Source organism: Chenopodium quinoa, unplaced genomic scaffold, assembly GCF_001683475.1.
Source record: "Chenopodium quinoa cultivar QQ74 unplaced genomic scaffold, ASM168347v1, whole genome shotgun sequence".
In the NCBI taxonomy this organism is placed as follows: domain Eukaryota; kingdom Viridiplantae; phylum Streptophyta; class Magnoliopsida; order Caryophyllales; family Amaranthaceae; genus Chenopodium; species Chenopodium quinoa.
This window is the reverse complement of record NW_018743175.1, coordinates 1,656,811-1,668,527: the sequence shown is the minus strand read 5'-3', so window position 1 is coordinate 1,668,527 and position 11,717 is coordinate 1,656,811. Positions and strand designations below refer to the sequence as shown.

General features: G+C 39.1%; 1 protein-coding gene across 1 annotated transcript; it reads right to left on the bottom strand.

Annotated features, from left to right (window-relative positions):
* Positions 1-4,083: 4,083 nt before the first annotated feature.
* LOC110732378 lies at positions 4,084-11,269 on the bottom strand. The gene is made up of 8 exons (XM_021912313.1): positions 10,174-11,269; positions 9,098-9,709; positions 8,893-8,971; positions 5,649-5,761; positions 5,262-5,565; positions 4,982-5,094; positions 4,835-4,888; positions 4,084-4,735 (listed from the first exon to the last, which is right to left on the bottom strand). Exons 6-8 carry the CDS (start codon positions 5,069-5,071, stop codon positions 4,226-4,228), a joined length of 654 nt encoding a protein of 217 aa, XP_021768005.1. The 5' UTR covers positions 5,072-5,094; positions 5,262-5,565; positions 5,649-5,761; positions 8,893-8,971; positions 9,098-9,709; positions 10,174-11,269; the 3' UTR covers positions 4,084-4,225.
* Positions 11,270-11,717: the final 448 nt, after the last annotated feature.

The window sequence follows — 11,717 nt, the reverse complement described above, 5'->3', positions numbered from 1 at the left end:
TCCGGAACGAACCGTAAAAGTGGGGACGGTTGCTTTTGCAAAGTTGGGTGCAGGCTTGCACCAACTGCTGAAGGAATTCAAAGACATCTTTGCCTTTGAAGTGGAAGAGATGTCAAGCGTCAGCCCAGATCTTGCTATCCACAAACTTGCCGTGGATCAAAAAAAGAAGCCGGTTAGGCAAAAGAAAAGGAACCACAGTGAGGAAAGATCTCAGGCGGCAACCACCGAGGTCAAGAAGCTACTGGATGCCGGGTTCATTCGGTAATGCTACTATCCGGATTGGGTAGCCAATGTCGTCCTTGTCAAAAGGCCGAATGGGACCTGGCGGATGTGTGTTGATTACACAGATTTGAACAAGGCATGTCCGAAGGAGAGCTATCCACTTCCAAAGATCGACAGTCTAGTCCACTCTACAGCCGGTCATGCCTTAATGAGCTTCATGGACGCCTACTCAGGCTTCCATCAGATACCCTTGTGGAAAAAAGATCAAGAAAAGACGACATTCGTCACTGATCAAGGGTTGTTCTATTATACGGTGATGCCGTTTGGGCTGAAGAATGCGCCTGCTACCTTCCAACGGATGATTAATACGGTCTTCATTAGTCAGATTGGGAGGAATGTAGAGGCGTACATTGATGACATGATAGTCAAATCTAAGCTCCAGACGGATCACCTTGCTGACCTCCGAGAAACCTTCACCACCCTCAGGCGGCATAAGGTCATGCTTAATCCCAAAAAGTGCGTCTTTGGTGTTGAGTCTGGGAAGTTTCTCGGATTCTTGATTGATCAAAGGGGAATAGAGGCCAATCCGGAAAAGGTACAGGCGGTAATTGACATAAAGTCACCCGGCATTGTCAAAGAAGTCCAAAAACTTACCGGTTGTCTGGCGACATTGGGGAGATTCCTCAGCCGGTCTGGTGATAAGTGCCTCTACTTCTTCCAGGCAATCAAGAAGAAGACTAGATTTGAATGGGGGAAGGATGCTCAGGCGGCATTCCAGAAATTGAAGGAGCACCTCCACTCTTTTCCACGACTGGTCAGCCCTCTAGCAGGAGAGGTTCTTTATATGTATTTGGCCGTCTCAGATCATGCCCTCAGAGTCGTTCTCCTAGCTGAGAGAGATGGCATTCAGCTCCCGGTCTATTTCATTAGCCATGTTCTTTGAAATGCTGAGCTACAGTATCCCTTAGTTGAAAAATTTAGCCTCGCTCTGTTCATGGCGGTCAAGAAGTTGAAGCCATACTTCTTAGCACATCCGGTGGTGGTCTACACAGATCAACTCCTCAAGCGGCCAATGAAAACCTTGGAGTCATGCGGTAGAATGCTCAAGTGGGGTATTGAAATGCAAAGTCTGGAAATTTCCTTCGAACCTAGAAAGGCATTGAAGGGTTAGGTGTTCGCCGACTTCATTGTTGAAATGACAAGGCCGGCTCAGCCGGAAAATGTTGATCAGGTTTGAAGGTTATATGTAGACGGGAGCTCTACTATGAACGGCTGTGTTGCAGGCGTAATTTGAAAGTCTCCGGAATGGGAGAAATATAAATACGCAATACGGTTCAAGTTCCAAGCCTCAAATAATGAGGCAGAGTACGAGGCCCTGCTAGCCGATATCCGCATGTGTAAGGCGGCAGGGGCAAGAAAAGTTGACGCCTACTCAGATTCTCAGTTGATCGTTAGCCAATGCCATGGTGACTATGAGGCCACCCATCCGGCGATGATCAAGTATCCGCAGGCGATCAAAGTTGAGGCCGGCACACTTGACGAATTTCATCTAAGTCAGGTGCCCAGGTCAGAAAACAATCAAGCGAATGCACTGTCCAAATTGGCATCATCCGCCACTTGTGATGCACCTAGGTCAGTATTTTGGGAAGTCATGGAAAAAAGAAGCATTGAGCATGATCCCATTGGAGTTCTTGACCGAAGCTCTACCTGGATGGATGCCAACTGGGATTATCTGGCAGACGACACTTTGCCGGATGCCCCTTCAGAAGCGGCTGCGTTGAAAAAACGAGCCTCAAGTTTTGAAACCTACAAGGGGGAGCTCTTCAAAGAGGGTTACCTCCAGCCGTTGCTGAAGTGTGTTACACCTTAAAGGGGAAGAGAGGTTCTAGAGGATCTGCACTCGGGTTTTTGTGCATCACATATAGGCGGCAGAACTCTAGCAAAAAGGGTCATACGGCAGGGCTACTTTTAGCCCACTCTTGAGGCAGACGCCATGGAAATGGTGAAAAAGTGTGACAAGTGCCAAAGATTTGGCCGGCTCATACACCGTCCGGCCACAGACTTGACGGCTATCTACGACCCAGTTCCATTTGCAAAATGGGGCATGGACATCTTAAGTCCATATACACCTGCCACAGGCGGGCGAAGGTACATCCTGGTTGCTGTAGATTACTTCACCAAATGGGTTGAGGCAGAGGCGGTCAAGGGCATTAAGACAAAGGATGTCATCTCCTTCATCTGGAGGAACATCATCACCCGGTTTGGGGTTCCTATGTCTATGGTCTTTGACAATGGCCCTCAGTTTGAAACGCCTACCCTCAAGAGCTGGTTGGGAGATCAAGGGATCTCACATTGCTTTGCATCAGTTGGCCGCCCCCAAGCAAACGACCAAGTTAAAGCCTTCAACAAGCTCATCTCAGACGACATTAAGAAGAAAATTGAAAAGGATGGCAATCTATGGGCGCATGAGTTGCCTCATGTCCTATGGGCCATCAGAACAACTGAAAAAGGGGCAACCGGTGAAACCCCATTTCTCATGACATACGGCACTGAAGTCGTCCTGCTAATTGAACTTTATGAGCCAACACTCCGAATCATGCTCTATGATGAAGAGGCAAATTGGGAGGCCATGCGTCTAGCATTGGATTCACTCCCAGAGCGCAGGGGCAATGCCACCTTGCGTCATGAGATATACCGTCTGAGAATGACGAGAGCCTATAACAAAAGAGTACACAAACGGCCCCTCAAAGTGGGAGACTTTGTGTTACAAAAAATGGAGGCAACCGATAGGGCAAATGAGCAAGGGAAGCTAACCCCTAATTAAGAGGGTCCCTACCGGATTTTTGAAGAAGTTAGAGGCGACACCTACTGCCTGGAAACTCCAGACGGCAGGCAGCTAGCCAGAACCTGGAATGTAGATAACTTGAAAAAGTACTACTTCTAAGGACTTGTAAATTTTTTGTAAATATAGTATATTAATGAAAGAGTACTTTATTTTTATTATCTTTTGTATAAAGTCCCATCTGTGCAATGCACAACCGGGCAACTACCAAGTCCCATCTGTGCAATGCACAACCGGGCAACCATTTTCTCTAATTGAGTAGAAGGCTAATTATCTTAGCTATTCATAAGGCCAATGCCAACACATTATAAACCGCTTGTTCCGACATGAGCAGGCATCCGGCGACGCCCATTTGGGTGAATTCGTCGAAGAGAACATCTCCCTTCCGGGTGGTACATTGTTCTGCAGGTCATAACTCAAATGGTTTTAACCGGTTAGGTTAAAGATAACTCATGGTCGTTCGAATGATCTATCGAAACCAAGATACAACCAGTCATTGCCTCAAAGCAATACAGACGGTGAATTAAATCTTGGTCTGTAGCCGGCTTTTGCCAAAAAGCACTACAACCGGCTACAAATTCCATGAACAAAGGTCAAAACCTTGTCATTTAATCCGCAATTGGTTAAAATACATACGTCCGGCCACAGGCCGTCTGTATACCAATCAACGGCACTGCCGGATACCCAAAGGGTAATCCGCAGCCGGTTAAACGAGTAATCTAGGTTGGGTTTAGCTGGCACCGCCAGCAAATCCAACTTAAGAATAATTCTGTTTAAAAACGGTCAAGCACCGCCTATTTATTAGTCCAGATGCTTGTATGGACGGCTGCCTGCTTAGAGTTGGATTAACTATAAGCAAACAACCGTCCAGGGGCAGGAAGAGCCAATGCATCCGGCATACCGCATGTATCAATTCAAACCGGCATACCGCATGTATCAATTCAAATCCCAACAGAAAAAAAATATACGTCATTCAAGGCAATCAAGGAAAAAATTGCAAAGAATTGAAGCAAATAGTATCAAAGCAAAACCGACCCAGTCGGCATATATATATAATTAAAATGTCAGTCGGACCCTTTTCCGGCAGAAGATACAGAAAGTACGCGGCACGCAGGCCGGATGAAGGCAGGAATAAAAAATGTTAAGCTATTGTTGTTGCTGCTATTGCTGTTGTGACGGCTGGCCCTGACCGGCAGGAGGGGCTTCTTGAGTTTTCTGGGTTTGGGCTTCTCCAGCCTCACCCGGCACTATCTCTTCCGCGTGCTCCTCCTCCTCGATGTCGGCCCATTCTTCAAAGGGCGTCGGCTTCTCTGTCCCGAGAACCTGAGCGTCAAATACTTCAGTAGCGTATTTGTACCTCAAGTCGAAGAAGGCATAGTCGGTGTCCGGATGGATCATAGACCATGCCATCTTCATGCGCTCTTCGCAGTCGCGCTCGTTCTCAGTAACCAGCTGGTCCTGCTCAGCCGCCAACTGGTCCTTGTGCTCCATCTGAGTCTGGGCCAGCTCATTCTTCAGCCGGGTGACCTCAGCCTTCAGCTCGTTGTTCTCCTTGTCAGCCTCCCCCAAGGCTTTGACGTCAGCCTTGAGTTTGTTGACTTCGAGTTCACGATCGGCTGCCTTTTTGTTGGCTCTATCAGCAGCAGCCGTGAGCTCCTTGATCAACTCCTCCTGTTTCATCTCCCGACATTTAGTTTGGATTTCAAGCATAAGGGATTTATATTGCGAAACATCTATTAGTTCGGCTACCCGTCTCAGGGAATCCCTTACCTCCTTTTGTTTTTTCCGCAAGGGGACCTTCATTCCATCAACCTTCAACATCACCTGCAAAGTCAGCCGGAAAGAAGTTAGCTTCTTAGTTATATTACAACCGACAATGAACAAAATTGCACAAAAGCTCCCCAGCCAATAAATTACCTCAGCCAGAAGTGAGTTAATGCGGTCAATGTTGACCTGGTTGATACCCGGTACCGCCTCCTTTTCGGATCGGGTGAAAGTCCTCAGCATTCTCTTGGCGTAGTTTTGCAGATCTGGCCAACGAGAAGAGGCATTTGCATCATGAGATTTATATGTTAAGTACTGAGCATATGCAACGCTTATATTTTGCCGGCTGCATGAAGAATCCCCTAACTGGGTAGCTTGGGACTTGACTCGAACAGGCCCAAGCGGCCAGGGGGGTCAAAGGTGAGAGGAGTACCTTGGTTTTCAGGCTGAGGGGTGACACCACCCCCAGCCGCATTAGAGCCGGATGCAACAGTAAGCACCCCGCTAGAGGGAACCTCAGGCTCCCCAGCTCTGGCCTCAGCCGGCCCTGAGCCTAGGCCCAGATCTCACAGACTCTTGCCTGCTGAAGTAGGCCTCTCAGGAGCCGGCTATCTTCCGGCAGAGGCAGGGGCAGGTTCAGACGCGACCCTCCGCCTTTGGGAAGAAGGTTGGGCGGGCTCCTCTCCCGGCCTCTTTAGCATCTACCTTAGAGACCGAGGGACGTTCTTGCTTCCCGTCTGCAAAAGAATGCAAATCAGCCAGTTAGTACAATCATGAGCTACAAATCATACAGACGGTACAGAGATCAGCCGGTGCTTACCCCATCGTCTTTGGCCGCCAGTTGGTCCTTCTTTTTCTCTAATTGTTCCTTTCTGATCTCAGCGGCTGACTTAACCAGAGTCTTCTCTGGAAGAACCATTTCCAGACCTTTCTCTGCAAAAATGAAAAACAAAATTATAATTCATTTAAACACCATCATTTTGGTATTCTAATATCACATCATATTCATGGCCATGCATAAAGTAAATTTAATAAAGTGATCACTAGTGTTGGAAAGCTGATGATAAATTAAATTTAGATAAACGATTGGATGTGATAATTAAATTACGCCATCCGGGTTTAATAATTACACGTTATGAAAACCTGAAGTTTCATTTGATAATGTGCTGGCACTCTCTCAATGTTAGATATATGAAATGAATTGAATGGCAAGACATAACATTGAGATTGAGCCATAACAATTTGTGTTGATGAAAATTTTAAGAGTTAATAGGTTTTATTTTTTATATATACGAAAGAGTAATAGGTGATCAGAAGTTCACCAGAATAACTTATATATATTACTGTCAAGTGTTAGGTGATCACCAAATACACTATTTAAGTCTTCAAATATCCAGTAGATCACCACCTAGTAGAATTACAAGCAAGTGATTTACGCTAGTATACCTATTCTTTTAATTGGGGTTATTATATGTCACACATAAGAAATAGGAGAAGAAGGAAAAACGTACAACTGCACAACACATGTCCCATTGACATTGATCTCCAGAAGAGAACATATTATGAAAGATGTAATAATAAATACATATGCAATGTAAAGTTAATGAAGAAATGATTCTTCATTGAAATTGTTCTCCAAAAGAAATAAAACTTGTTTAATACAAATCTTCTTAGAGATAAATTTTGATTGTGATCTTCCCAATGAAATGAATTTTAATGCAAATTCGTATACTAAGTTAATATATAATTAGACGCCCCTATAAATGAGATATTTTACCAACTTAGGGGGAGAAGAATTATCAAAAGTTGGAAAAATAAAAATAAATAAATTGATGATCCCTATAATGGTAGTTTGAAAAGTTATATGCCAACTTTTGTCTATATACTATCAAAATATGTTGCACATTTATGATTTGATTTGTATTCAGTTATGACTCATGTTGCATAGCGTTGAAGATACATTTTGGTCATATTAAATTATGTGTATACATTGAGATAAAATCTTGTCAATTATACTTGAATCACTACACCTGAAGTGTAGGTTGTATGATCAGTTCCAAAATAAAGATATGTCAAAAATAAAGATATGATATGTGGCAAGATAGTGCAGCTAACACTTTGAATAATGTAATAGTATATAAATACCATAGTGTATGAAATACCCCTAAAGTGGTATAGATATCTGAATTATTATAAGAGATGGCCTATGATGTAAGAAAAATTATGATGGTACCAATGAAAAATGTATTAAGATATCATTGTCAAACTAGCATGCAAATTAAAATTGTAGTTTGAGGATTTATATGATTATATGATGGAACCGATAAATAATACGCATATGCATGATAGAATGGACTAGTGAATAAGGGATCTAAAATATATGTCCATTTTAATGTCGACATAATCATAATTATCAAAAGTTTATCATGGACCATAAGTCCAATAGAATATGGATTTTTAAATCCACATTGTATAGTGTTTTGCATTACTTTAAGTCTTATGTTCATGTGCATGTGTGAGTTATAGGTTAATGGATAACTTATTGCATGCATATGAAGTTGTTAGGTGCGTTACTCATTGTATATATTTTGCATAACATCTTATCATGATTTCTATATCTCATATTGCATGCACTAGTTTCTATGCAATAATTGTGTTATATGTGAATGTTCATTCAAAGTATAGTAAGGCGTATTTGTAAGTTTGATGGAAAATTACAAAGAAATATTTATATTCCAATGGGCTTATAGTTGTGATATTCCAATGGGCTTATAGTTGTAATGAAATTATTTATGATATCGATTTAATAGCATGTTATGAATCATGTAAGAAGAGTTTCTGAAGAACTTATGTACGATGTATTTATATATTCAACCCTATAAATTTTATATTTTGAATATTGTAATTATTATCAAAGTTTTGGTCTATTTGACTACATTATTGACATCTTAACCTGAAGTTTGATGAACATATGAGAGTTAGTGAGATCGAGAATTACTATTTGTATTTGCATGAGAATTATCATGTCATTTATGAAACTTCTAAAGAATATCAATGGGATACTTATGCATGAGACTGTTTTCTTATGGTCCAGAAGAACCATGATCAATGTATATAATTACATGTGTTATATTATTATTTCATACAAGATTGAAAAACAACATTAATAATATCATGTGTTGCCATATAATATTAAGGAATGTTTGATCAAATAATTAATGATAATCGATTTCTATTATTTACGACCTCTAGAAGAAGGCATAAGTATAATTAAGGCAACTTTAAACGATTCGAATGAAATGTGGACAAATACATGTATTATTATAATAGGTATGGTGATATGAAGACTCACTTGTTCGCGTGAAGATTTGAAGATTTGGGAGGATCGAAAATAAAGGAATGATATTATTCTGCGTCATGTGAGAAGATACTCAACTATATTGGATTCATAGCATTAGAAGATCTCAAGCTATACATTCATCATGGGGAGAAAATACGCGCTGCACTCTTTTTCCCTTAACCATGGTTTTGTCCCATATTGGGTTTTCCTGGTAAAGTTTTTAATGATGCAAAATCGTAAGCATATTACGAAGAATGATGTACTCTTTTTCCTTAATTAGGTTTTTATCCTACAGGGTTTTTCCTATTAAGGTTTTAGCGAGACACGACCTTCGATAATGGACATCCAAAGGGGAGTGTTATGAAATATTGGTGGACCCATTATATTCTTGTACTCTTTGGAATATTCTAGGTCTAGAGTTTAGTGTTTCCTAAGAAAACCCTAACTATTATATATGTATATATATATCCTCTACTTAATAGAATAATATACTGATTTATTCTCTCCCCAATCACTCTCCTATTCTCTTTATTTTATAACAGTGAGCTTATTTTGAGATGATTAAAATTTTAAGATTAAAATTATTTTAATTACAACGGTTTTTTTTTTATTTTTTGGTCGCAAATTTTACTACGAACACGTACTAGAGAAAATTGAAATTATTCTTGTAAGAAAGAATTGGACAAAGAAACAATTCAATGTTGCATGTTGCTTAATTCCATACCTTTAATTTCAATATCATTAGTAGCTTTCCAGAAAACAAAGCTGGTAAGATTTGCCAATCTAATTGTTTCATCTATCACCTGCAATCAATCATATATGTTATAATGTGTTTTGAATGAAAATAAAGTATTTAAGTGAAATTTATTTTTGTAATACAACTTTAAAAGCATATAAACATTGGTGAGAAAGGGGAAAGTTGATATAACCTTGTTCAGTTGTTTGTATACTTGAGCTTCGTTCTTTATATCTTCATATGTTATGTGCCCACCTTTCTTCTCTTGTGTCATATCCTTGTTTTCTTTACACGTTCAATGAATATGTCATGATTAATTATGCTTGTAGTTTATATTTATAAGCAATCGTGTGCATTCATATATATAGTATAAAGATTTCAAATAGAAATAAAAGGAGTCACAAATAAGTACTCTGTATCAAAATTATTGCAATTATACCATAAGCTAGTGAAGAACATGGGGGTGATTTGGCTAAAAAATAGAGACCATATGTTGCCAAAACAGCAATGGAAGCATGACCAACGTTGATAGTGCTCACAACAGTAACTTAACACATCTTCCTCGCTTAACTCTCTCCCTTCCTTATCCTTCATTGATAACTATCCCTTTGTGAGATGGGGAAGTATAATTGAGAAAGATTAGTTTACCTTTTGCATTTGACGAATAGCTGTGACTTTGGGCTTTTCGGACCATAATTCAAGGGTTTCAACAAAACAACATTGGACTTGGAGTAGAAATCGGTTAAGAGAATCCGGAAGACAGATTAAATCGTATATTATATAAACTCCCACATTATCCCCGTACCTGAAAACAAATTAAATCGTAACCATTTGATTAAAGGCATTTATATAAACATGTAAGTACGTAACTGTGTAAGACAGAGGTAGTACAACACTGCACCGCCAACATCGACATGAATTATATAAGTACTCCTTACGTTTTTAAATACTTGCTCCACTTTTCATTTTCGGCCGTTTTTAAATGCTTGCTCCATTTCCTTATTTGGAAAGTTTTTACAATATTTAATTCATTTCTCTCAACTAGTAGGACCCAATAAAATTATATTTCATTATCTTTAGATTCTCTCTCTTCCAATTTACCTTCCACTAACCTTACTCCCTCTATATTTTATTACTTTCTCCAATTTCTCCTAAAACTCTGGCATAGAAAAGTGCAGCAAGTATTTAAAAACGGAGGGAGTAGTAACTTTGAAGTAGCAGACTCTTATAACATTGTACATATATAAACATAGAATAAAGATGAATTACATGGATTTCTTGGAGTTGATAAAATCATCAGGACGACGAGCTTTGTTGAAGAACCAAAGAAATGACAAGGTCTCTCCAAATAAAGGAAGACCCAAATGACCAGGTGGTATTTTGGTGTTAAATGTTGAACACCTTAACTTCACCGGCCTCATATGCCATATCTCATTCAACCACCATATTACTAATCCTAACATTGACAATATGATTACTACTACTGATAATCCTAACTCAAAATTCATCCTGTCTTTGTTTTCTTACAATATAATACTACAAGACACTCCAAATCAATAAATCGTACTATGATATATTTATAGACATAATTGGATGCCCTTAACATTATCCAACAACTAATCAAAGTTATGCCCAACACTAAATTCCCTATGACAAAGATATGTAGCATAGAAAAAATTAAATTATCAACTTAAAATTTACTTGTCACATCTAATTAGCCAGACAGATTACTAATTATATTAGACTTGGTTCTTGTCATCCAAAGTTTAAAGACAAAGAAAAACAAACATGAAACATTACTAGGAGAGACCTTGGTATTTTATTTCACAAAAAAAAAAAAAAAAAAAAAAAAAAAAAACTAGGGTATGGTATTGGAACTTTGGAATTATATGAAATGTTGTGTATTCTTTTAATTTTATTTATTTTTTTGAAAGACTGTGTATTGCTTTTATGATTAAAGATATTTTATATTCCATTTTTCTTCTAATTATTAAAAATGGACTTACTAATGAACTTGGGCTACCGTCTCTTAGGCCAATATGATTAAAAACCCCATATGCAATGCCTTAGCAACAGCCATGTCACCGAAATTTAACTCAAGGTACTCAACCTTGAACTGCACCCCACATGAACTGCACCACAATCACCACCACCACAACTCCACTACTTTCAGCATAATACCACCATTATCACTGCCCATCCATCACCACTGAAAGACTATTCCGATTCAACAGCCTCCGTAGTCACTACCACCATCACCATCCGCTTTAGGTTCAATTTAGTTTATTTTCTTAATCTTAGTCATACATCTAGCTACCAAAAGAAAATTAGCGTAGACAACCAAAAGAAGAATATGGATCCCTTAACCACATCTACGCTACCAATATGCTCCCCTTCTTGGACTAGCTCTAATCCATCGTACTGTCATAAATTTAAACAAATTATTCCCTTAGCTTCCTGGACTAGCTCTAATCCATAATATTGTACTGTCATAATTTAAACAAATTATTTTTTCTTATTTTCATAATTTTTTCATAATTTTAACAAATTATTCCCTTAGCTTCTTGGACTAGCTCTAATCCATAATATTGTACTGTCATAATTTTAACAAATTATTCCCTTAGCTTCTTGGACTAGCTCTAATCCATAATATTGTACTGTCATAATTTTAACAAATTATTCCCTTAGCTTCTTGGACTAGCTCTAATCCATAATATTGTACTGTCATAATTTTAACAAATTATTCCCTTAGCTTCTTGGACTAGCTCTAATCCATAATATTGTACTGTCATAATTTTAAACAAATTATTCCC